General features: G+C 39.7%; 4 protein-coding genes and 1 non-coding gene across 8 annotated transcripts; all 5 read right to left on the bottom strand.

The window, feature by feature from the left end:
• Positions 1–71: 71 nt before the first annotated feature.
• On the bottom strand, positions 72–4,761 carry LOC104449586 (methionyl-tRNA formyltransferase). 4 transcript variants are annotated; one of them, XR_726589.3, is made up of 12 exons: positions 4,516–4,761; positions 4,329–4,391; positions 3,835–3,969; positions 3,176–3,278; positions 2,930–3,000; positions 2,746–2,850; positions 1,887–1,920; positions 1,338–1,438; positions 1,151–1,210; positions 889–1,092; positions 537–695; positions 72–421 (listed from the first exon to the last, which is right to left on the bottom strand). XR_726589.3 is itself a non-coding variant. In XM_018876059.2 (12 exons), the coding sequence occupies exons 3-12, from the start codon at positions 4,101–4,103 to the stop codon at positions 606–608; spliced, it is 936 nt and encodes a 311-aa protein (XP_018731604.1). In that variant the 5' UTR covers positions 4,104–4,187; positions 4,329–4,391; positions 4,516–4,578; the 3' UTR covers positions 450–605. The 4 variants fall into 4 exon arrangements, 2 of the variants coding, with proteins under 2 accessions (XP_018731604.1, XP_010062101.2); XR_005551855.1 differs by having other exon boundaries at positions 72–439; XM_018876059.2 differs by lacking the exon at positions 72–421 and adding an exon at positions 4,064–4,187 and having other exon boundaries at positions 450–695; positions 3,835–3,962; positions 4,516–4,578.
• Positions 4,762–6,448: 1,687 nt separating this feature from the next.
• Positions 6,449–9,485, bottom strand: LOC104451959 (5-formyltetrahydrofolate cyclo-ligase-like protein COG0212). The gene is made up of 6 exons (XM_010066502.3): positions 9,016–9,485; positions 8,521–8,611; positions 8,164–8,390; positions 7,701–7,776; positions 6,984–7,109; positions 6,449–6,905 (listed from the first exon to the last, which is right to left on the bottom strand). The coding sequence occupies exons 1-6, from the start codon at positions 9,457–9,459 to the stop codon at positions 6,739–6,741; spliced, it is 1,131 nt and encodes a 376-aa protein (XP_010064804.3). The 5' UTR covers positions 9,460–9,485; the 3' UTR covers positions 6,449–6,738.
• A 1,780-nt stretch (positions 9,486–11,265) lies between these two features.
• Positions 11,266–18,708, bottom strand: LOC104449585 (polypyrimidine tract-binding protein homolog 3). Its single transcript, XM_010063796.3, has 15 exons — positions 18,457–18,708; positions 18,023–18,094; positions 17,152–17,223; positions 16,978–17,054; positions 16,687–16,768; positions 14,681–14,804; positions 14,223–14,287; positions 14,081–14,130; positions 13,905–13,946; positions 13,769–13,820; positions 13,604–13,661; positions 13,317–13,330; positions 13,061–13,168; positions 12,836–12,979; positions 11,266–12,092 (listed from the first exon to the last, which is right to left on the bottom strand). The coding sequence occupies exons 2-15, from the start codon at positions 18,077–18,079 to the stop codon at positions 11,703–11,705; spliced, it is 1,335 nt and encodes a 444-aa protein (XP_010062098.1). The 5' UTR covers positions 18,080–18,094; positions 18,457–18,708; the 3' UTR covers positions 11,266–11,702.
• Positions 18,709–19,398: 690 nt separating this feature from the next.
• On the bottom strand, positions 19,399–23,105 carry LOC104449590 (60S ribosomal protein L3). The gene is made up of 6 exons (XM_010063802.3): positions 22,980–23,105; positions 22,214–22,308; positions 21,910–22,020; positions 20,844–21,148; positions 20,297–20,706; positions 19,399–19,994 (listed from the first exon to the last, which is right to left on the bottom strand). Exons 2-6 carry the CDS (start codon positions 22,296–22,298, stop codon positions 19,736–19,738), a joined length of 1,170 nt encoding a protein of 389 aa, XP_010062104.2. The 5' UTR covers positions 22,299–22,308; positions 22,980–23,105; the 3' UTR covers positions 19,399–19,735.
• Positions 23,106–25,765: 2,660 nt separating this feature from the next.
• TRNAY-GUA lies at positions 25,766–25,856 on the bottom strand. The gene is given in 2 exon segments: positions 25,766–25,801; positions 25,820–25,856. It is a non-coding gene; the product is annotated as a tRNA-Tyr (tRNA).
• Positions 25,857–26,641: the final 785 nt, after the last annotated feature.

Genomic DNA, 26,641 nt, shown 5'->3' on the forward strand with positions numbered 1-26,641 from the left:
TTAGATTCTACTGGTACTTTGGTAGCATCCAGAGCACCGGGTCGTGACTATCCTAAGGGTTCGCCGGGACATTGACCTCTGAGAATGTGGCTTCAAGTGAGCCCTTTTATTGATTCATTTTCCATCCACATGGTGAAGTACGGAGACCTTACACTCAGTTGTCAGCCACTTCTTGAGTTTCAGGGACGGATTTCAAGTTTTCAGATATGCATTAGGTCAAGACATCAATATAGACGTCCACTAGTTAGCTTCAATCTTCCATTCAAGCTTCTACTTTGTCACCATTGCATTCCATTTGCTTTCTCCTGGTTCCATTCAGGGGTTTCTTTCATGGTCAAGCCTTAAAACACTTAGCCCCACTTATCCAGAGATGTAACGTCCTCTACACTCGACTCCAAAGACGATCAGATATGGAAAGCTTCTGCATCAGATTAAATTTCTAAATGCAATTCATAAAGAAAAAGTCTCTTTCCATCAGAGAATTAAATGTTAAAAGGAATTGATAATGATGGGAATTATAAACAAAGAAAATCAACCTTGCAAATTAGCTCGATACAATGTAACTCTGTTCTTTATCCATCGCCAAGCAGAAAAATCCTCTTGCGTCACACCTTCATTAGAGTTTGCCCTCGCAATCCATTCCAAAATGCAGCAGCATCGACCACTTTCTTACCTGGAAGTTGAACTTCCAATACCTGGTCGTGTAACAAATAACAAATTATCCTTTTGCAACATTTCTCCAAAAACATCTAGAAGACAAAATACCAATGTCCCCAGAAAAGAGAACTCATTTTCCAAATATCCAAAAGTGATAAAAGCAGTGGGCTCTGAGGATAACCCAAATGACCAAATTCCATAATAAATTTTGATTGGAAGGAACAAGCATACCTCCAGTACCGTGCCACCTCCACAAGGAACTAATAAAGCACCCTTGGCAAAACTTATGCCATCCACTTCACCACCTTCACCTCTGATCTCACTGCATACCCTCGTAGTGATGATTTTAAGCTCTATGACATTCTGCTGACCATTCTCTTTGTCCATCAAGGCAAACTTGGCTCGGGTTCCTGGCCAACCTGCAAATGCACGAACCTAAAATGGTTGTATGTCATTCCACACGGTCCAACTCAGGGAAGAAAGGACCGCTCACTTTATTATGAAGGGCCACAGCCTCCTCATTGAAGCATAGCCATGATTCTTCAGGGGTTATCTGTGAGAAGCAGGAGAAGCTATCAAAGACACTAATCTTAGAATCAAGTGGTTACTGAAATTAAGAAATTGCCAACTCAGTCTATCACATCCTGTTCTGGCAATTTATTATGTACGGACAGTAGTACCTTAGGAGCTAAGGTGGCTTTAGTCTCATCTTGTGGCTTGGCTTTTGCTTGAGCGGAGCCATCAAGTAAAGAAGGAAGTTCGCGGATCAAAAGCTTAGATCCTGCAACAAAGAATATTTTCATCAATAGGTAAATGCTCATATAACAAGTGGACATCACTGTCCAAATAAAGAATTTAGATTCAACAACTGAATGGAGAACACAACTTCACATGCGAACAAGATAATACACTGGAATGATGCTAAGTTTCGATATTATTTTTCCTCCTGATTAATTGGATCCTCCAAGTCCATAGAAAAGTATTGACAGTACCAAAATAAACATGAGACTATATTACTGATAACAATAAATGTTAAGACAAAGATGAGGGATGACATGCAAAATTAGAATCTATGAACAAATAGCCATTCTATTGCTAGATTCCAGCTTTACAAAATATAAATGTCATAACACCGTCTGTGAGCATTGTTTTCCCATTGGCAGTGAAAAAATAAAAATTCTACAAATTCAGCCCTAATATATTAAAAGAGCATTAGAGAATTGGCACACCTTCAGAGAACAACAGGTCAAGTAAATCTGGCGCCTGCAACAAAACCAGCTTAAGAATGACAAATTTGATCCCAGGAAAGCTAACGAGCATGTAATTCACTCCAGGACTACTTTTTTTGTGTGTGCGTGTGTATGTGCGTGTGTAGAGAGAGAGAGAGATTTATTAGTCAATGTTGGTACATAGAACAGAATTCAATTTATTCAATTAATCAAGCAATCATCCAAGAAAATCATTTCATCACCCCATTCACCAAACAATCGCACCTGTCTTGCCTAGAGGTGAAATTGAGTCAAGCTACTCATGAGTTACTCAGGCTATCTCGTAAACTATTCAGGCTTGAGTCAATCTATTCGAGTACAAATAACTTCAGCAATGAATTGAGTTGAACTCAAACTGAAAAAAACTTAACCAAAATAGAAAATCTAGTAGTCAAGTTTTCATAATTTTGATCTTAGAGTAATCTATCAAAACACATATACTTTCAAAACCGAAGTTGAGCTCTAGCTAGGTTAAGATTGAACTTTACATTTTATAATCAAGCTAAATTGACTCCAGTTTAGCTAAAATTCATTTAACATTTTAACAAGTATAACTTAAGTTTAAAGAAGCAAGCTCCCTCAAACTCAAGTTGAATGCGGAGTCTCAAAAAATCACCTCAAGTTACTAGAATCAGCTTGATTACACCCCGAGTCCTGCCCAACATATTTTGTACCAACTAGTTGATATGCTTGCTATGGAAGAGCAGGTGATAGAAAAAACCTGACTACCCGCTCTGGAAACACCAACAAAACAAATTTTGGCAAATCAATTGAGAAAACAATCCATATCAGCATATCCTCTACTAAGAATTCTTACTACCTTAATTCGATTATCAACTTCCCATCGCTGACTAGCAATCACGGGTCCTGCATCCAAAGCACGGACAGTGAATGCTAATGATACTCCGGATTCCTTGACACCATCCTGATACATAACTCCACGAATGAGAATATCCTCCTCATTTAATCACATCTTTTGTAAGCATATGTTAACTTAAGCCTACCTGAATTGCTCTTTGAACTGGAGCAGCGCCACGATATAATGGTAGTAGGCTTGGGTGTATATTAACAGTCCCTAATTGCAGATAAGTAAACCAATCAAATGTTATTCATGCGGCCTCATGACTTTAAAAGTGATCATTGATTGATTACATTTAACAAAAACAAGAAGATCAATCATTGGTAAATCACATGATCTGGAAGATAATAATGCAGATCACAATAAGAAGCTGGCATTGCATTTGACTAACCCAGTGGAGGAATTTTAAGAAACTTGCTCGGTAGAATATTTCCATATGCTGCAGTGATGCAAATATCAGGATTCAATTCTCTTAAAGTATACAGAAAAGATTCCTGAAAGAAAAGCAAAATCTTAGCCTTATCGAAAGTTTTGCGCCTTCTTTACAATGTCAAACTTTCTAAAGTAGCACTATCCAAGCAACAAAGAACTATTGGAGGAATCTGATTAAAAAAAAAAGGTTAAGTGGTTGATAAATCAAATGCATAATGACTTATCAGTAACTAATATTTTCAGTGAACTAAGTATGGAGCAACCAAAAAGATGACAAAGATATGTAGAGTTTGTCCCCGTTAAGATGCAAGGGAGAACCATCAGATAACCTCTCCGACAGTTCTGATTGTTGTACGTAAAAAGGGAGAGTCACAAGCATGTCAAAACTGGGAGGACAAAAAGGAACCACTTAGACTAGTAAAGTAGCTACACATCTAGTTGTAATCAAAACAAGCCATTCCACTTGTACGGAAAAATATAAATGAGAAGTGCAAGCTCGGTGCTAGCTCAACTACATAGAATACTTCTGCCAAAGACAGCGAACAAATCCCAAATCACTGAGCCCGCGAAAAAAGAGAAAAAATAGAGATAGAAAAGAAGGCACTTGATCTACATTACCTCTCCTGCTCGTTCTGGTGTGAGAATAAGTTCAGGGGAGAATCCCCTGTCAAGCGCATATTGTGCCACCGGAGATGGCATGATCTTTTTCCCCCTGTTTCTTCTAGCCGGCGGTTGGGTAACTATTGCTGCAACCTAAATCACCCCGTATTAGCTACGCGAGTCACCATCACCGGATGTCAAAAATCAGGCCACACTAATCAACGAATCCAACCATTCGCCCCCTTACCGTCGCGGGCTGACCATAAGCTCTCCAAACAACCCAACATTGCCAACACAACAATCACATCTCTCTTCAGCTCAACATGGAATTTCAAAAAGCACCCATCTCCAGTCTCCTATGCATTAAACGCCTACATATATCTCGCAAATAAAACACACGCAATAAAACGAGCGACGCCGCGAAACCGGGTAAAAGTAACGAGCGGGAACATCACACAGAGCTCAGTGGATCAAGGAAAGAGACCATAACACAGCGAGGTTGGAGGCGTTACCTCGAACGGGGAGTCTGGGGAGCTCGAGGCGTTGAAGAGGGCGTCGAGAACGGTGGCAGAGACCTGCCCAGTTTTCACTTTTCAGTAAAGGAAGGAACTTTAAAGGCTGCACACCATGCAGATTCTCCCAAGAACGAATTGACACGAGTAAAATACCCGCCTGCAACTAGAGAGAGAGAGAGAGGACCTGAGGAGAGCCGAGGAAGACGAGGGGCTTCTTCTTGGCGGTGGGAGCGGATGACGAAGAGGAGGCGGAGGGAGAGACGGCGGTGCTGAAGCAGCAGAAACGACGTAGCATCATCGCGGCCGGACTCATCTGCCCTCCTCCGGCTCAAACCTCCTGCCTATCTCCTACTCCGCCATCTCCATCTCCATCTCCATCTCCATAGATGAGGAGAGAAATTCTTCCTTTTTCCCTTTTCTGGATGTCTTGGGAAAATGACATTTACTCCCTAAAACACAAAATGTAATTTTTAACTTCGAATAGTTACCGGATACGAGATGACAATTTGCTAATTACTGATATACAATTGATTTTTTTTTTTTTTTTTTTTTAATACAGAGATAGTAACCTCTCGATACCCACAGGCAACTTTTCACAGTAGAAAAAGTTAGTATGCACATGTGGCTATATAATTAACGGGTAATTTTCCTTTTCCCAAGTAGGTTTTGTTAAGGACAAGTAATTTTCACTTATGAGGATCGAGTGTTGTGAATGATCTTAAACAATACACGAATTTCTAATTCCTCGGAAAATTTAATGGTGCTTCTATCCATTAGGTCGGAATTGGGTTGTTTTATGAGCAAGGAAGTCAGTTTGACCCTCCACAATTGTCGGGTAAACTTCTTCACGTGACAAGTAGTTCTTGATAAATAAAAAGAATTAATTGATTTAATAAAATGGTTTTTTCCGGCGATGGGTTATCTTTTGTATTCACATAACATAAACCATTTTTTTTAATAAAATAAAATGTGGATTCAATTAATAATTACGCAATACCGTTGATAAATTTGAAGTACTTATTTAAAGAATTATAGACTGGTTACTTATTTGACTGATGACATTTATACGTGATTAGGAACATTAGGGTATGCATGGTTGTGTTATTTTTTTCTATTTATGAACAAAAATTTTGTTTTTTTGACTGACGTTTTTGATTTTTTTGTTTCCCCGAATAAAATTGGAACGGAAATAAAAAACAAAAAAAAATTGTTTTTTATTTGATTGAAAAACAAATTTTCTCTCTCCTTTCTTTTCTTCTCTTTTTTTCTTCTTCTTTTCTTCTTCTTTTTTTTTTTTTTTACTATCGCCCGGCCAAGGCGAGGCCGCCAGGCCCCCATCGGTGGTAAAACCGACTAAAAGAAGAAAAAAAAGAGAAAAGAAAAAATTAACAAATTAAAAGAAACAAAAAAAGAATATAAATTTACCAAATCTATTCTTTTTTTTTCTCGAACAAGTTTACTAAACACATTTTTTTGGTCAAAAATTATTTCTCGGAACAGAAATAATCCCGGAATAATTTTTGAACGCTAATTCCACAAAAAATAACTAATTTATATTAGATGAAATGACAATCACATAAGTGATTCCTCTACTTTAGCCCTCGAGATTTAAAACAGACTCTCCTTTTATTTTTATTACTTTTGTTTCAAAATAACACTTGTACATTTTAGAAAGTGTCAAGGTGGCAGTCTCAGAATGCATATCGTGCTCTTATTTTTACATTTGCTATTCATGTGGTCACAAACATAAAATAAAAGTTCAATAAGAGATCACAAAAAAAGTGGGCAGGGGCACTCCGTGGTCGCAGGTCCGCTGCTGCCACAACGGTCCTGCGACAGCGACCACCATGGTGGTGGTCGTCACGTCTATCGCAGGAGCCCACCCAGATTTCTATCTCGATCTCAGTCTGTGTGGCGGCCATGGCGGTAGCGGTCTTGACTCCGGCAAAACATGCAGAAAAGGGGGGAAGAAGCAGATCCGGCACCACCACGGCAGTGGTGGTCGGGCACATTTTCTAGTAACCCGGTGGAATGAGCCCTTCAAATCCGCTTAGCGGACAAGTCAATCACAAGCTTAAATGGCCAAGGCATGTGCTAGAATTGCCCTAAGCAGAAACTTCATGCATCACCACTTCTGATAGCTGTGAGTAGTCAAACATCGAAACATAGCTCAATAACAACCTGCCTCTCAGATCTTCAAATGAAACCTACTTGCTTCCCTTTTCATTCACGGTGGCACACAGAGCTAATAATCATTTGAGAGAGAGAAGAGAGATGCCGACACCGATTCAAAGGCAAGGCAAAGTAAAATGTAATGTTAGCGAGCTGATGTGACAACCATCTTCTAGCTCGAATCCGTATGTACACAAATTTAACAAATCCTACTCTTCTTCATTGCTGATTGGTCCTATTTAACTTGAGAATTAGAGCGGCCCTGTTGAGCTGTTGGGGGTAATTTCTCTGATGGACCACAAGGAAGCTGTTGTCCAGTTTCCTGCTCAATTCTGCGCTTGAGCTCCCTCAGAATACGAATTTGACCCAGCTTCTCAGGAGAGAGTTTATCCCAGTAGATTCCTATAAAAGATCAAGTACACGGTTATGCCACAGAGACAGATGACGGATCTGAAGGAGATATATTGCTGTTTCACTAACCTTGGGGCTTGGGAATGGAAGTGTTGGTGAAAATGACCTGCGTGGGAGTGCATATCACATCCACAGGCACATCATGGATTAACAATTTCTCCACTGGAATGTCATCCACCAATTGACAGTCATGCACTGCAAGAGCACATTCACCAATTTTCTGGTGTAATCAGCTAATGAATACTGCTATGGAAATTGATAATGAATGATTGGAGAGCATGCTTATGTTGATGTATGCTGCACCAGCACTAAAACACAAAGGCCTGAGACATCCTTCATTAAGCAGATGCCCCCTCAAAATGTCAAAACTCATGACACATTGTTAGCTAAGCAAGTTCGGCTCCAATTTCTCTTCAAATGATAAAGCAGAAACCCATGCCAAACATATTAAGAAAAGAAAACTGCTCTTGCTTCTGAACAAGAATCCTGGAGTTCACTCATGATGACAGTAACTGACTATAAGATGCATATAATTGAATCTTCCGAGCTAGTTGATAATTCAATCATGTAATGATGCAGTTGTCAGGGTGAGATTTGAGAGGATAAGTCCCTATTGGATAGTCAAAGGTTTACACAGAGAAGGATGATCTTTTCACGTCACCCATAGATTAATAATGTGCTTGCGATTACGGGAATATTGGTGAGTCCAGGATACCAGTTTCAGTGGAATAACCTTCAGTTACCTGAACTAGGTGAAATATGGACAGAATTTATGAAACAACGCACCAGAGGTGACAACTGGTGTCGAGTCATCAATAGCTCCCATATATCGTAGCATGCCATACTCGAGTTCTGCAAACCCCTGCATCAAAATTTTAGGGAATGATTTGGAAACTCCAATAGCTTTAAAAGATTTGGTGAATAGCCAGAGATCATATCGAAGATCTTGATTGCAGCCAGACATTTTGCTTTATCAGTATCAGGAATATACAAGCGAAAGATACTTCTAAAAGTGGATCTATGAGTTGCAAATATGTAGTAATGGTAACAACTAGCAACTTATAATACAATTCTGTAAATTAGACAAAACCACCTTAGATGCCACTAGATCTTTGCAACCCGCAATTTTAGTCAATACACATATAACTGAAACTGATTCAGAACCTTTAGAAGCAACCGTACTTGTCCCTGCAATCCCCATGAAAAGAGCACAAAAATTGTTGCTATCCAACAGCATGTCTATAATTACCTCACCCTTCCCAAGCCGAGCACCGGTCTTAGGGTCAACTGCAACAGAACCAATCACAATCAGATCCACCTTTATCTTCTCATCCAATCTGATTGGCCTTCCGTACTTGGCAGCCCCAGCAGAGGTACAAGCCTCATTGATGGTATGAGGGGCCAACATAGAGGACTGAAGAACAGAGAAGAAACCCGTTCTCAAACGGGGTTGAGGCGTTAGCAACTTCTTCCCATCTGCACAAAGAGGAGTACAATCCCTTACCTTTTTTAGAAAGTTAGCTCCACATTGCTACACATTTTCCTTGTAAGGTTGAAAATAAACTAAATTAACTTGAGGGAACATATTAGCTGGAAAGAAACTGACCAGAGAGAGTGAGGAACCTGACTTGCTTCTGGGGTGAATCCGGGTTAACCTTCACACACTCTGCAACTTGAAAAATTTCCAACTCGCTTAACTGCCACAAGGCCCAAGTCATACAAAGAGGGAAAAGAACACAATCTTCTACTCAGTTAATTTTCTGTTTTTTTAACACAGAATCGGACACGAAAATCATTAGTTCTGCCTGCTATTCGATTAATTCTACCTAAAAGTGCATGATCACACTGGTTAATGAACAATGCAAATGCTCTTACGATTCGAATGATGCTAAGATTGGCTAATGACGTCATAGGCTCTTACTCATCATCGAATAAGTTTCACTCATTCAAATGCCTACATACGCAACATTACAACCCATTAATCATTCTCCGTTTCCACAAGATCACTAGAAGAACAAAAGCGAAAATCTCCCACGCGATCAAAAAATTGAAAAAAACGAAAGCAAAAAAGTGATCGGATAAAGCTCGCATTTTTTTTCACCTTGCCAGCGGCGGCTGAAGCGCCGACGAAGTTGGGGATGCGGTGGTGGACGGGCCGGGGGTTCTGGGCCACGTCGCGCGCCTCCATGAAATCCCACACCCTCTTCCGGATCGCCCACTTCCACGCCTTCGGGTCCTCGGATCCTTCGCGCTCCGACGCCTCCGCCATCGACTCCCGGGCCTCGGCGTCGAGGCGGAGCCGCTCGGCCTCGTAGGCGGCTTCGTCGAAGGCCGCTCCCCTCCTGGCGCCGGCGCCGACTTCCGGCCTCGGCGGCTTCTTGTCGGAATGACTCCGAGCGGCGGCGGCGGCGGAAGTCGTCGACGGCGGCGACGAGAACGAGAGGGAGAGCGGGTTGCGGCGGGTGGTTCGATTCGCCGCGCGCAGAGAGGACTGCGTGATTCTGAATGGGGAAGACAATCGGATGACGCTTGAATCCATGGACATTCGACAGGTTGTTTATCCGATGGTGGTCTCTTCGTTGCTCTTTGGAGGGACACCAGACGCCATCTTATCTTACAAAAAAAAGTTATGGAATGGGATTAGATTTTCAGTGACAATTCTTAATTAGTACGGTAATTAATTCATCATAAGATATTTCTTTACTCTTTTATTAACATGTTACCGATAGTTTGAACACATTATCTTTTTGTCATCGGTCGGGATATTGATAGATATAACATTTCATTTTAAGTTTCGAAAATTGAAAATTTGCTATTATCAATTTTGGTATGCAAGATAATCGAATGACATGATCGGTGTATAAATGAAGTATAAATATTCTTGAATGATCAATGATGAGTCGGGGCTCTTTGATTTTGAGTGTTAGACCTCCAATTGGAAATGAAAGTACAAGTTTTGAGACGTGGGAAGGCATAGGAAATTCACTCAATAGGTATAGAGATTCTTCGAGCAAAATACGAGATTTAGCATCCATGATCTATGGAGAATGGGAGAGAGGGAGAGAGAACCATAGTATCCGTCGCAACTCAAGTTCATTTTTGTTTTGTCGGAATTCCCGAGAAACATAAACACCTCAAATCTCTAACACTCTACATACAAAATCCCTAAAAAGATGAGCTTAGATTGGGTTATGATAAACTTATCAAAATGGATCAAAAATCCGTTTTTAATCCATATTTGACGGATGAAGTAAATGAATTGTAAATGAGTTATAAATGAGTTAAAAATAATAAAACCCAAAAAATATTTGAGTATTAAATGAATGGACAATATATTCAAATCCAATACATATTTGTAAATCTTTGTTCATTCTTTACGAGAACACAATGAATTTTCCGAACTGTTCCAAGTTCAAAGAATTATTGGAAGGTACACAAAATGGGCTTTATTTCACCTTATTAGAAATATTATGATGGTTTCTTTTTTTTTCCCATTATTTTTTTTATAATTCATTACTTTTATAAGTTTCATTTGTTAGTCAATGGAGCATATCTTTCTTGCTTGCATTTGGCATTATTATTTTTACATGATATTCTAATCCTAGATCTTATTATTGCAATCCACGATTAGTATAAATCATACTTTTCAATATCTTACATTCCATTTAATAAAATTTCAATTCGTCCGCATTATATGTTACTATGATTTCATAAAGTCATTATCAAGTACCATCTTTTATTCTTCGTTATATATCAATAAGAAAATTGAAAATTCTATACAATGTTAAAAGCCAATTCTTAAACTTTCTACAGTCAAAATAGTGATTTTATTCAAATAAAATATTCACATAAAGAGATTAAAGTGAAGTGATTACAAATTTTCATAAATTAAATTAAATATGAAAATATTTTAGTAAATAAGTCAGACTGGGGTCACTAAATTTGTGTTACATATAGATGAATCAATTAGGTTAAACCATTTTCAATCCAACTCAAGTCCGACCCGACTTGCCCATTTGACGGCCCTAGGTCATGACAAGGTACGACGGAGAGCTCAACTAGCACATTGCCACCCTTGCATTACAAAGAAAAAAGCACACACGGAAGAGGTGCCACACAGATGTCTGCTCCAATCATAGGATCGACCTCGATTTAATATTTTCATTCAGCATAGCATTCCCCATGCGCTCCTGTAGGCATGGGGAGAGAAGAAGAAGAGGAGGAGGAGGAGGAGGTGGAGGAAGAGGAGGAGGAGGAGCTGGTGGAGGAGGAAGAGGAGGAGAAATTGAAGAAACAGTGATATGAGATGAGAAAAGATGATAGCAGCGAGGAGGAGAAGGAACAGAAGCTCTCAAGAGACTAAAACATCCTTCATAACTAGCTCTTTGTGCCAATTCAACAGGGAAGAAAAATGAACAGGATACAACAGAAACGGCTAAAAACTTAGCCTGGATTTACTACAATGATACAAGAAAAAGGAAAACAAGTACCCTACATGCTCTCTGTATCTCCTTCCCCATCCTTCAAAATTGATCCTATCTGCAACGCAGGACATCTACCCACTAAACTTGAAAAGGACCCCTAACAGAATAATCAGTACAAGCATGAAAAGAAAAAAGATATAGAGAAAAGTAGAGGGCGTCGTTGATTATGAAGCAATTAAGTCTTTATCAAACGTTGAGACTTAGAAGACGGCCACCCACATAAATAAAAAAACAGAAGGGTTCGAACTCCCCACTATTTGAGCAAAAAAGTTTTACCATGCAATGCGTCTGACCATACAGCGACCTAAATCTCCTGCAACTGGGAGAAAGAAATCCGGATTATCGACCCAGCCAGAGAGCTAGCGTGCTTACACACTAGGGCTTCGGTGGCCTGTTCCTCGTTCTCAAAGAGAACCAGGGCCTGCTTTTTGCCATTCATCTCGAAAACCTTTGTGTTTACAATGGGGCCATGTTCCTCCAGATGTTTCACTATCTCCTCCTCTGTCACCTCCTGAGGAAGACTGGAGAGATGTATCATCTTGGTTGGTGAGCAACAGTAGCGGTAGTTCTTCGCAGCATTACGGTTGAAGCGGTTAAGATTTGAGTTCATGTAGTCATGTGTGTCGGCACCTTGAGTTATGCTTGGATGCTTGGAGAAGTTGACCTCCAGCCGCTTCCCAAAAAGTGCAGCTCCCTATAATCTCAAAATTGAAAAAATTTAAATACCACAGATAGAGGAGATGTATGCTACACTTGATGTCAAATGGTGCAAATAATTCAACGAGTAATGCTCTGATCAACTGGCAAGCTAATCAACCACTGGGATTCGCCCCAGTGGCCACTCTTCTAACATGGAAGGGGGAGGTGAGGGGTTCAAATCCCCACCTTCTCAGGGGGATAGGATGGGGACGCGTAAGTTTCAGGAGTGGGTTTCGACTCCCACGCCTGCAAGAGGCAGGGCAAAAGTCTGAGAGTGAGTGTAGTGTAGAAATAGAGTAGGACTGACCAAAAAAAAAAAAACTGGCAAGCTAATCTGCATCAACTCCTATTAATTGCTGCTCGCATAATGTGATGAGCAATTCTAGAAGTCACATATAAGACTGACGCATTCTTTCCAGATACTCACAAATTCTTTCCGAGTCTAACAGGCGATGTGTTATTGAAATTCAGTGAAAGAAAAGTCGATGTAATGTGACTTCGGTGACTATTCCAATATGCTCATATTGCTTCTGTCTTCAATAGTTAAGAAGCTTTTCAAGTACAAACTAGATGTTCCTCCGAAGAGATCCTAGGACTGATATTGCATCGTATACTATAATAATAAACAGAATATAAACATGAATGCTTTGAATTATAACGGAGGACAGCAGAGAGATACCATCTTCTTCCGACAAACACACAGCAACACTGAAATTTTGATAAGCTTGTCACTTGTACCTTCAAAAAGTGTACAGCCAACTCAGCCTGAAATCCATCACCCATCTCAACCAGTGCATGATCTGGTTTATTCCGCAGAAGCTTGATCCTCACAATGTTTCCATAAAGAGAGAATAAGTTGAAAAGCTTATCCTCATCTATTTTCTGAAAGGCAATTTGTAGTCAAGTACAAATAAAAAGTCCATCAAAATTATGAATAGACAACAATGTCTTTGCAGTACTTACATCAGGATTTAAATTAGAGACAAGAACGGTACACCTGTCATTAGTTCCACTAATTCCAGGTGGCAAACCTCCTCCAAAGGCAGCTGCTATTGCAGCAGCATTAGCCATCTACAAGAAAATTGAATAAAAAAAAATTAATTAGCAAGAGAAACTCAAGCATAGAAGGAATAATTAAAAGAATTTAGCAAAGACTAAGAGAAACTAAACAATATAAAAATATCTCAGCAATAAGAAAGCAGTAGTACCGATGACTCACCTGAGGAAATGGAACTGGAACACCAATAAAAAGACAGAGAAAGTAAAAGTCAGCAAAAATGGATAAGGGAGCAAAGAAACTATAAGTGCTACTTATTGGCAGAAACAGGAGTATGCGATATGATCAGTTAGTATAACATACACGTGCAGATATAGTTCATAGAAAGAGTAAAAAAATGTAACTGTCAAAGAAAATTTAGACAAAGAACAAGCATGTTCTGGGGAAAAAACCAACATGTGAAGCACAAAGGCTAAGCAACGAAGCATTATTGCTCAGCAAGAAAGTACCTGCCCGTGCTCCACCAGCTTGGAGTGCATAAATGCTTCCAGCATCCCCATACCCAGGCTATAACCATGAAAAATGAGAATATTTGATATGGAAGAGTAAATGAGTATTCATGACAAAACTTTGCGCCACAACTGGTAAAGCAGAAGAATACCGAGGTAGCATACCTGTGATGATCTACCTTTCTGTTCAGAAGGCAAATTTGGGTTTGTAAAATCCCTGCAGACAGTATAAGAATATGTTCATAAAAAATACAATGCCACGTAAAATCGTGAAGATTCTATCCAAAAGCTATAGACTTACCTTGATCTCTCATTGTTGTAGTTCACTTGTAGTTCATCAAGGCTGAATCATGAAAAGGAGACGTGATGAATTACGGCAACAGATTGGAGACAAAAATAATCATAAAGAAACAAATGAATAGGCCAATAGATGCAGAAGCGTGAAAAGAAAAAAGTTGCATAGGTATTGATACATACTTTGAAAACTGAATGTCCAGCTGACAGCAACCATCATAGATATTACGTCCCTAAAATGACAAGCATCCGTATCCTATTAGAAGACAGGACCTACTGATGATACTCAACATGATACTCTACTAACTAGAAATTTAATCAGCACCTGAAGAGAAGTTCTTGCTGCAATTGCACACTGGCGTGATTGGTATTGAATAAGAGCTTGAAAACCTAATTAGTCAAAAGAGAGGAACAGACAAAAGTTAGGCTAAACAAGATTTTTGTACAAAAACATTGACCATTATGTTTGATGTCACCGCAACACTTAAACTAAATTTTACACAGAGAATTAGGAAATACAGTCACCCCAAAACTCCACAACTCATGGGCAGCCCAGTGCACGAAGCTCCCACATTTACACAGGATCAGGGGAAGGGCAAAGCTCACATAAAAGCATCATATGGTCTTAAGTAGCTATAAACACAATTTCAGGAAGGAGGAGCCCAGTGTGTGTGTAGGCGCATCTGCACATTTATAGTGTGCACATGCATGCATGCATGTGTAAGAGAGAGAGAGAGAGGGGGGGAGGGAAGTGGGGCAGTTAAAGGAGGGGAGAGGGCTGACCGGCTGATTTTTGAAATGTCACAATCTTCTCCACAAATCCATAAGGAGAAAACACTTGTTGCAGCACCTCTACGGTTATAGGATACAGCATGTGGTGAATGGTGACCAGTAAAATCCGATTGGGCTGAATATACCAACGCAAGAAAAATGTCAGCATAAGGAGAATAGAAGTAGTATGACAAATAGGAACAGACGGGTACTTGTAGTTAAACAATATGACCAACCATATATCTGGCAGTGGATAAATTTACATGTTAATAAATAAGATAGACACACAAATGACCATTACCTAACCACGTGTGAACATGTAATGATATCAAAGCACCAATCAAGAGTTCAATCCTGACACCCCCTCCAATTGTTATCCTCATAGTCCTCCTGTTACTATGTTCTAGTCCCTAATATCTCATTGATGTGATCAAATCCACATCGCGTTTCACATGTAAGGACCAGCATACACTGAGGGAGTGAGTGTTAATGCATTAAACTTTTAGGGAAAACAGTTGGTGAATACATATAGATGCAAAAGCAATGAAAGTCAAAGCATTTGTGTAAATTGGATCTTACTATTCTCTAATTCCCTCTTCTTTCCGGACAGAATCGACTTTTAATGCCTGATTGGAAAGAAGTGCAACTTAATTGGGTAAAACCATTCTGAGATATGCAATTGGCGTAAACTCAAGTAAAAAGCCAAATTCAAGTATCAAACTGTTAGAAAGTCTGAACCCAAAAGCTTAAGTTGATAGATGAAAGAAGACCATGTGCATATAAAGAGCATATAAGAACCATTGACGAGCGATGTAGGATAACACTTCAACACCCTTTCTCACGTGCCGGATTATGAGACACGTGGAATTATGACCACGCCACGTGATAGTGGACTAATGAAGAGAGAGACACATTTGCGAAAGGGATAGCACCAACTCCAATACCACGAGAGATTTTGTGACTGTTCTAAAAGTTTAAGTTATTAGATGAATATGTGGTTTAATATTTGAATATTCTAATACTCCCTCTTACACATAAGCCAGACTTTGGCCTAAGCTTAAAGCTTGAATATTTTATAATTGGGGAGGCATATAAGGCCTGAAAAGATTTGAACTCAAAACCTCTTGCTCTAATACAATATTAGAAAGTCCAACCCAAGAGCTTAAGCTAATAGGTAAAGGGAGACCACACGAATATAAAAAGTGTATAAGACCCATTGTCAAGTAATGTGCAACAATACTTCAACACAAACAACATTACATATTGTCCAATCTCACTCACTCGATTGAAGTAACTTCGAACTCATATTATTAAATTTCAAGCAATTTAGAATGCCCTTGAGTTCCAACAAATTTGAGAAACCATTGATGAGAAAAGGTCAAAGCACAAAAAGTACAAAGGTCGCAAGTACTACCATTGTCAAAGTATAAGAACAAACTTAAAAGGCATATCAGTTGCCTGTGAAAGCTGGAAAACATACAGCTGCAACAACATCTGAGAATCAATTACCACTAGAATTACTGTCATTGTGAGGTGAGTATGTTTGTGTGTCATTCTTGCACTCAAGTATTGCTAAACAATGAATAAAGGACTTATATTTGTAACAACTGCATAATACAATTTCCACTCACCAAATTACTTGTTCTAAGAAAAATTTGAAAAGACACCCTGCCTGTGAGCCAAAACCACAAGTTGACTAGCAATTACGTTAGTCCACTATCTGACTTCCAAATGACCTTATATGGCTTCAATTCAAGTTAGTAACACAAGCATCAATTGCTGTCTAATGTAGTCTACACTGGTAAATATACTTGAAACAATGAACCATGCTTCATTTTTCAGCTTCTCTATGAACTAATCCAGGAAAAGCTCATGACTTGTCCCAACAAAATGAGGTCAGCTCAACAGCCATTGACCATTGCCCACAAAAACTTGAAAAGTTCACTTCATTTCATTGGTAATTTTCCAGGAATATTCAACAGTCCAACACATTGACAAATCAAAAATAGACTGCTAACCTCATCTCCTCTTGCTTGAGCATTTTGATCCACTGTGGTAAGCTCTTGATGTGATGAGAATTGAACGTATACATTCCTACCCCTATATTGAGAGGACAAAGGCTGAAATAATTCAGAACACTACTCAAAATAGCAGTCCGATCACCAAAATCTTTTGCCTATCAATTCTTGTCACAGTCCTTGCAAATCACAATGGCATTTGCCAAGCCATCAATTGTTTATAGCAAAATAGTATTAAGGAAAAGCCAAGATAACTACTGCACATAGTAATGATGTCCATAAGTCTTTTACCTAATACTTGGCTGAACATTTGCATAGAACTGCAAGGCATTAATTGCAGACGGTATATCCTGCATTTGGAGAAGAGCCTGCACAACAACAGGGTTTAACAACAAGCACAAATTTCCTATCTGAATCTAATATAGAAAATAAACCATAGGAGATATCTTACAGCAGAAGACGGACCTGATTCTTTGCACGGAGCATTACAAGCTTCGTAATGACTCCAAATGGCTGAAATAGTTGAAGCAGATCGTTCTGTACACAAATCAACCAATTATTTGGTAACTCTCACAATTATGTGCAGAAATTTAACAATCCTCCGTCTTATGCCGAAAAAGAGCAGGGTCTGGAAACAGCTTATCATAGAAACTGTACATCATAGTCATTGAAATCCCAGTATGGGATCATGAATTGCTATTTCCTAAGAAACAATCCAACAGCCTACTCAAGCTTACTAACTGTTTGATTCCAATGATATAAGTGTAGATAAGAAGTATAGATCTGACAACTTGTGTTATGGAAAAATGATTTGCTATGCAAGCCGTAGCTCCTGGGTACCTTAAAATAAAACACAGCCAAAAAGAGAAAAGGAAAAGGATATAAAATGTGTTTTCTTCCAAATTGCATGTAGCCATATGCCATTATCGCATTCCTCTCCACTTGTGTTAATTAAACCTTAAAAAACTGTGGTTTGTAAAATTTGAAATTACAGATCATCAGACAAAACATCCAAAGAACAAGGGTTGTCCGGAAAATTTACCCCTAAACTATGTGTTTTTCCACACCAGCATGGTACAGAAGGTAAAAGCTATCTCAACTTTAAGCATTTGTTCCTAAAAAATGTGGAAGAGCAAGAAAACATCTTTACTTGTCATGAAAGTAAACTGCAAATAGAGGACCTTAAGTTGTGAGCCAGAAAACAACCTCTTCCTTCCTTCGTAAAACCATCACAAAAAATGCCATATTCAATCATCTATCTTCACCTCTGAACTTACTATTTCGAAAGTCCCTTAAGAATTTTACTTGGGAGCAGAAGCTGCAAGAGAACATGTACCTCTGAAATTTCATGCCCGACGTTGCGGACGTGAATCACTTTGGACGGCTCTGTCATTTTTCAGCAACGAACCTGGAAGAAGAAGAACACTACCACGATCAGCAGAACCATCCAACCCTCCAGCATCACAATTAATATCCCTCCACGAACACTCCTCCATTCAAAAGCAACAGCCAACGCCTCCCATTTTCGCATCACCCGCCTCACTCGAACGACCATGGAAAACCCGCATTGACAAAAAGCGCACACCCAATAACCCAAAAAGCGCGCACACTAAATTGAAAGCGCTGTTCAAGCGAGGAAGATCCCAAAAAATTTCGACTTTACACTTTCCGCTGGCAGTTACCAGTCTCTAACGAAAAACCCACCACCAAAACATTGCTACGAAATGCGAAGCCGAATCGAGAGACGTCGAGAACGAGGAGAGGACTTGCCTGACACAGAGAGAGAGAAGAGAGAGAGAGAGAGAGATGGGTCAGGAGTGAATGGATCGACTGTTCGGGATGTTCATCATCATCGTTATGGGATGATGGAGCGGAAGGAGAAGCGGAGCGGCACGGGACGACGAGGGCCGATGTTGTTATTGTTCTGGAGTTTTTTGGAGCTTGGACGATACGATGGGGTCCTGGGAAAAAGCCTTGGGAATTTTGTCTTCTTCTTGCCCTAGATTGATCGCGCCAAGCTCTACCGTCTTTCCTCCGTTTAGGATAATTATGTGCATTCCCCAAATCATCATTGCATTATTATTTTTCCCCGTTCACAGGCAAAATCACGCGCGAATTCTTATTGCCAAAAAGGGAAATCGCTTAGGATGTAAATTCCCAATTTTCCTTTCCGTTAAAGGGAAAAAAGAAGAAGGATTTTTCAGATGTAAATCTCCATACTCCACGGCATTTCCTGTTTCAGGTGAGCTGAGAAGGGAGTAGAATCAGGATTCGTGGCATTGGAAAGTGGAATTGGAAAGAAGTATATCTCTTACATAAGTTCCAAGTTGCTCGTGGAATAATCCCATAAGGAATCCTTTTTTAACATTTTCACTTATACTCCAAACTCTTACCAAAGACCGGTTATTACAAACCTAAGTGTGATAGAAGGTTGTTATAAATCTCACGGGTAGAAGTTTAAGATATCGGCATAACGAGAAATATTTGAACAACTGTCGTCATATTGCAAAGTTTAGAATTCACTTACGAAAAGCAATTTCATGCGTATGCTGCCGCGTGAGACTTTCTAGGAATCATCAATAGGACGTGTAGAGTTGCCGTAAGCTTGTGTGGATCTTAAAGGGACAGGCGCACCCCAAAATTTTAAGCATCATCTAAAGGACCCAGATTTTTCTAATTCAATTTTAAAGAAAAAGAAAGCAGAGGCCCAAGTTTCATATACTCACCGTCCAGTTCACCATGCAGCAATGGTATAAGCCTGACGAAAACAGGTCGGCTAACATCAAGGGTGCAATTGCTGTAAGTCAGAAAAAGCCCCTCCTCTTTTAAATACATAGTAAAAATGGCCAAAAATGATTTCCTCGAACAAAATCATCCCATATCTCGCTATCCAAATCAGAAAACTACAATATGTGTAGTACAAAAATACCACAACTGAAGCAAAATCTCATATAGGGAAATTGATGTAGGAAAAGAAGTTATCACAAGACAACCAGAAACCCTCCATGCGATCCATGAACAGGAACAGCGGGCCTAGTTATTTGCTCCATTATGCCTTCAAGCGTCCATAATACTTCTGCTTCTCTTGCGTTGTCTGGAAGCGGCCATGCCCAAACTTGGAAGAGGTGTCGATGAACTTGAGCTTGATGTCCTCCAGAGCCACACGAGAGGTTTGCTTGAGCAAGGACTGTCGGAGTGTCACCACCCTTTTCTTGGGTCCAACACAGCATCCCTTGATCATCAAATAATCATCTTTCACCAAGCCATAGTGTGGAAAGCCGCCCATTGGAGTTATGTCTTTCTCAGTCCTGATTTTTAAAGACGAAGCAATGAGGCTTTAGAAGCACAAACAATAGTAAAACCTTCCTAGTTAGGCTTTTGCTCCAATGAAGGATAAGAACAGCTATCCACTCAGGATAATTCATTAGACTTTGATAATGGGGACTAGCAAATTTGCACTAATGTTACACCAAATAAATGGATAATTTGAGGGGAAAAAATCAAACAACAGATAAACAGCACTAGTTGAAAGCAAACACGACGAAAGTAAAGCCTAATCATCGCAGATACCAAAGCAAAAGCTTCCTGCATCTCATGTCCAGATTCTGACCTGTCAAACTCAGTGATAGCAGTGTGGGACTCCTGACCAGCCTTGCCAACTTTATAGACCTTCTTGTTCATCTCAGTGCGGTGGTGGTACCCGTTCTGACCAGCCCTAGCAACTGTGAATGAGACCCTAGCAGGATGCCACGCACCAATACAGGCAACCTTCCTTAGACCCCTGTGAGTCTTACGAGGAAGACGAGTTACACCCCACCGGGTGACAACACCTTCATAACCTTTACCCTTGGTCACTCCGATGATGTCAATCATCTCATCCTTCTGGAACACAGCATCAATGGGAATTTGCTTCTCAAAAAAGCCATATGCAAAGTCCACCTTTTGAGCAATAGTCCCACCATTGACCTGGATTTCCATCAAGTGTGCTTTCTTCTGCTTCAATCCCTTCATCTTTCTAATCTGAAGCAGATTAACCATGGAACAATATAAATGATATTTTTAATCAGGCAATAAAACGGCCAGATTTTGAAACACTCTTAAACACAAAGTTCAGCACAGAAGCTATGACATTGTTCTGGAGGCAAAGCAAGCCATACCTGGGTGTGAGCCAAAACACGAACAATAGTTGCATATTTCTTAATTTTCTCAAGCTGAGCTTGGATGTTCTTCTTTCCATCTTCAGTTTCATACTGCTTTGAGTATTTGGTGAATGCCTTCTTCTTAGACTTGCACCAGTTCTTGTAGAACCTGCGCCTCACTTCCTCACTCAAATGCTGAGCCCACACTGTGTTCAACGAGCGAAGGCCTCGAGGGGTCTTGACATAACCCACAACACCGACCACCACCATTGGAGGGGTTTCAACAACTGTCACTGCCTCACATGTTTCCTTCTTGTGAAGCTCTGCAAAAACACAAAATTAGAGACATAAATTCCTACAAAGTGGCAGTGAAGGGAATCAAAACTCAGAACCACAAACACCAGGACTAAAGGAAATATATAAATATGTAAAATTCCTTATAGGCATAGTTGTGATAGAATCTACTGACAATAAGCTTAAATCACCGTCAGCAAGTGAAGATCCTATAACGTAGTGCAATACCATATGAGTATCTTTCATTGACAAGCATATAGCTAATTTTTAGAAATCATTTTATCACACAGAAGATGAAGAAGACATCTGCCACGCCACCCTCGGAACAAAATACATGAAAGAGAACATCGAGATGTGTCCTTTCCCAACTAGTTGTGTCTCTAGTCTGCTAACAGTGAGAAGATAGTTCATCAACTCTCTACAACTAAGCTGTAGTAACACATATAACAAAGAAAAAAGAAAGATGATGGGCAGAAGAAGCTGATAGGACTATATTTTCTCGGCTTAAAATTTAATACCAACCTGAGTGAAATTGTACAAAATCTTCACTAGTGAAGACAACATAAATTTGTTGTGGTGGGTGAACCTACTATTATTTACATAAGAAATAGGCATATGACTTATATAGGTTATCGGCTAACTGGCCACCATAACCACAACAACGTGTTGTATGTCAAATACAGGGAGGCTTATCTTGGCCAGTGACTATGTGATGAGATGGAGCAAGTCTTAAAACTCTTTCTGAATAACAGAAAGAGTCAGCAAAGAAAGCAAATGAGTTAAATCTCACTTGATCCAGGCTTTTCGACCTCCCTGACAATATGGGTCATCCCTGCCTTGTAGCCCAAGAAGGCAGTGAGCCTGCAAGGCTTGGTAGGATCATCCTTAGGAAAAGCCTTCACTGCAGAAGTCAAAAGGGAAAAAGATATTGATTACGGCAGTGATCGAATAACTCCAGAACAATAACGCCAAATAAGTATAATGATCAGGAAAACAGCTAATGGCCTAAGGAATAAGAATCCATGGAAACTTGAAATGCTTGAGAAGTTTGACATCCTATAGAGAACTGAAAAAAAGAAGAAGACCAATAGTACCTTTCCCTCTGTGGCGGGCTGCTCTCTTTCTTGGAAGAAATCCAAGCGATCCGTGCCTGGGGTGCTCAAACTTCCGATGCGACATTCTTCACCTCCTAGTAATATGTACCAATGTCAGAATATCGAAACCAACCCTCGAACACAGAAGAAACTTGCAAATACGCTGTCTTTCCAAAGTAAAAGAGGACCGACAGAGTAACTGAACCAAGACAAATGTCTAAGGACATGGTCTAATGAACTTAGTTCAGCATCACAAATCTTGCTCAGGAAAAAGCCAAACTTTGAAGCAAAGACGTCCATTACGATGCCACTATAATCGAAAGCACTGACATTAAAAAAATAAAAAAATAAAAAAATAAAAAATTTGCAGCAATTCACAAGCAAACAACCAGAGCAATTTCAACACAGACCAGCCTATAGAGACCAATGTTTCTGTACGTGAGTATTGGCTACGGCGGCGATTGATCCAATACGGTGCCAAAGATACGATCTCGGCCAAAGGAACATCCATTTGCAAAATCAAATCGCGCGGCCAATGATCCCGCCGCCTATTACTATTTGATTCGGTCATCAATGGCCGAAACGAGCAGGGAAACACGTCGATTCCAAACGTCGAATGCACACTGATCGCTCGTTCGGGAACGGAGAAGCTCAAAATCCGCAGCCAAAAGGAAGTAGAAGACAAGCACTTCGAGGGAAGCTAGAAAAAAGCTTGAAAATTGCACGCATCGAAGGCAAAATTTCTAGAGAGAGAGAGAGGTGAGACCTGCTGCTGCGGCGAGCTCCGAAGAACTGAGGCGGTTCTGCGGCGGCTGCGGCACTGGGCTCAGGTGCTTATAGTGAAAGAGAACCCTAGGGGAGGCAGACAGGTTCTGTATTTTTTCGAATTTGCGCGGATTGCCCCATATTTTCTCTAATTCGTTAAAAGCCCCAGGCCTTAACGAAAGTTGACAAATAAAAAGGACACCCACATTTAAATGGTTCGTAAATTTTGGCTCAATATATAATATCATTCCCAAACTTTTAATTTATTTAATATGATTCATGAACTTTAGTTTAATTTTTAATATTGTCTATAAATTTTATTTGAAAATATTCGATATTATCTTTTCATCGATTCAAGTTTAGGAATAACATTGAATTATATTCAATGACTAAATCGAATAAAAAGTTTGGGAACGACATTGGATATTGAGACAAAGTTCATTAACCCCCTATATCATTTACCCTAAATAAAAATATTCTACTCTTGCCAAGACCAAAATTGGGGCAATTCTTGCTCGCATATACGTTAAGTTTAATAACCATCCCAACAATGTTAGATTCTTTTCGACCAAAAAAAAAAAAAAATAGTGTTAGATTCTTATTTTTTGTTCATAGGAGTAATTTTATAACATAATCGTGTTTAATAAAAATTTTGTTCCTGGAAACAAATTTCTATTTTTTTGTTTTCGGAAGTAGATTTGAAACATAATCAATAATTAAAAAAGAAATAATTCTTGTTCCCAGGAACAATTCTAGAGTCAAGCCCATATTTTCTCTTCTTCTTCCATTTTCTTCTTCTTCATCCACTGCCGTGGTTGCTGTCCACCACTGTCCGCTGCTCACCACTGCCGATCGCCGGCAATCGGTCCGGCGAGAATGATTTTGAGTAGAAATTTTGACCATGGTACTAAACACAATTCTATTCCAAAATCAGAAATTTTTGGAGCGTTATCAAACGGTTTTAAAATGCTTAGAAATTGTTCTAGGAACGTAATAAAAAGAATCATTTATGATAAAAAATTGTTCAGGAACCAAAAAAAAAAATCATTTCTAATTAGAAATTGTTTTTGGGAACAGAATCGTTATCAAATGCGACCTTAGTCTGCATCTAACGAATTAACTCTGAACTCCTTTTCAACGGTAAAATTGAACCTTTTTCATCACATATTTATTTTTCTACTTCAATTTACCGGAGAGACCTTCAAATGTGATCATGTGCGATATAAACATATATACATATTCCCAAATTAATTTGACCATGTTTGACCATTTATCATCATAAAACATATTCACTTGAGCACAAACAATTGACTATCAAATTTCTATTTGACATATCCACTTTAAGGAAATGATCATGTTAAATTGAAAAAATGGAAAGACCACGAGATTATATGCTACTATCATTCTTTCTCGAATTCCTGTGAAGATTAAGAGTCCTAGGACGACGGTAAATTTTAATAGGAATACACATGTTGTTTTGATTAAATTCGTGAGTATGGAAAGGACTTGATTGAAAAAATTAAGTTAAAGTACTCGATTGCAAGTATCATACTAGTACTAAATAGGCACTTTCGGGTAAAAAAGAAGAAGAAAAAAGTGGTGCACTTCTATGCTTGGGTTCATCAATTGAAGATTTGAGACAGGCACACGAAAATTTCATATGCTCTTTCGAATGCGCTGACTCTATCAATTGAGACCCGCTGTATATTCCAACGTTAACTTTCTTGCACTTTGGATGCTAAGTTTAATTGGGCTCAAAGGCAGATTTTGGTTGTTGCTCAACTAGGCATTCATGAGATGCGGCTCTTCCGAAACAATGACAAATGACTGAGCATCATAGTGAGAAAATCTGGTTTTTTTTTTTTTTTTTTTTACATTTTTTCTCAGTTAAATTGTGAACTTTTGCTCTTGAGGATTTTTGGGTCCCTTTTCCTTTAGATGGAAATATGCATAAAGGTATAGGTCCTGTATATCTTCATCAATCTCCCTCAAGATGACTTGGGTCTTTTCATGTATAGATTGCGGAGACTTTCCGTTCTTGATAATGCCATCTTCTTCAGAAAGAATACTATATCTTTGATTGTGTTGCACCAGCAATTTTCGTTTTCCTTTTTCTTTTTAGGACAGACTAAGATTGGTCACTTAATAGCTATGTTCCTAAGGATTTCATGTGATTCTCGAGTTACCAGTCGTGGTGTTTTGTCTCGGAGAGAATGATGGGAAGATCTTTGTGCAAATGCAGCATTGTCATGTTTCTCTGATATTATATGCCTCGACATCTTTCTTCACCTAAACTTTCCTAGAAGAGATCTCTTAGAGTCCTTGCATCCGCAAGGTTCTTTTAGCGCACTCCCCGACATGCCTAAACACTCTTTCGTGTGCTCGGGGTGTGCCTTACTTATATTACCCGTCGATTAAAAGCAGAAAAATGAGATGGTTCGGGCTGTTCTGACTTTTGTGTTGTGCGAATCCCATGAGAAAACGAAGGGACCATCTGTCTTCAAGTTACCTGCAGTGCAAAGACTCTAGACTCTAGAGGAGAACTCCAATCTGGGACTCTCTCGGCTGCATCGACAAGGCAGCATTTTGGAACGCCAGTGAATTGGGCTTGGTGAAGGTTTTGATTCCAAGCTGATGAAGATGAGATGTGATTTTGTCTAAACAGTGGATGGCGCTCGTTGTAGAATGTTAACTTTTGACGTTTCTTGATACACAATCAGTATCTTGATGAAATTTGCAAAAGAAAAATGAAACTAGAAAGGAAAGGGGAAAAAAAGGAAAAAGAAATCCGACCTGCCGGATTCGAACCAGCGACCTAAGGATTAATCTGTGAGCAAACCACTACAGTCCTCCGCTCTACCAACTGAGCTAAGGTCGGACACGTGAGTAGCAGTCGATCTCATTTGATGCCACTGTCAGTGACCATGTTAGCAACGCAGTATTTCCCCTGCGACCACACAGCAAACTGATCGAATCCTCACTCCAGTAAGAGGGTTACAGAGGTATCAATGCGCCCACGTATCTCATCATCTGCATCGAGCGACCGGTTTTGCATATTGCTCTTTTGTCTTGGAGAGAATGATGGGAAGATCTTCGTGCAGATGCAGCATCGTCGTGTTTCTATGATATCATATGCCTCGACTTCTTCCTTATTCCTGATTTTCCTCTTAACTTGCCTAGAAGAGATCTCCTAGGGTCGTCGCCACTGCAGAACACTCTTTCCTTGCTTGAGGTGCCCCGTACCTTACGTTAGTCATCGACTAAAAGTAGAAAAATGAAATGGTTCGGGCTGCCATCGACGTGTGTGTTGTGCAAATCCCATGAGGGAAAACAAAAGGGGCCATCTCTCTTCAGGTCGTCTGTATCCACAAGGACTCTGCTGCATCAACGAGGCTGCATTTTGGAACACTGCTGAATCGGGGTACTCGAAGGCTTCGATCCCAAGTTGATGAAGATGGTTTCGCCTTTCGAATGAAGAGATGGAAATGCCACTTTCGACGTTTCCTGATACGCAGTTTGTGTCGTCTGTAGATCACACGTCTCTGGACAGAATCAAGAGATATGGTGTCCACTGTCTTTTGGGTTTGATCTTGGTGATAATCTACACAAGTTCATACTTAAAGCATCAAGTCAACAATCAAATAAGAAAGCAGGGACTTCTCT

Source organism: Eucalyptus grandis, chromosome 6, assembly GCF_016545825.1.
Source record: "Eucalyptus grandis isolate ANBG69807.140 chromosome 6, ASM1654582v1, whole genome shotgun sequence".
Lineage (NCBI taxonomy): Eukaryota > Viridiplantae > Streptophyta > Magnoliopsida > Myrtales > Myrtaceae > Eucalyptus > Eucalyptus grandis.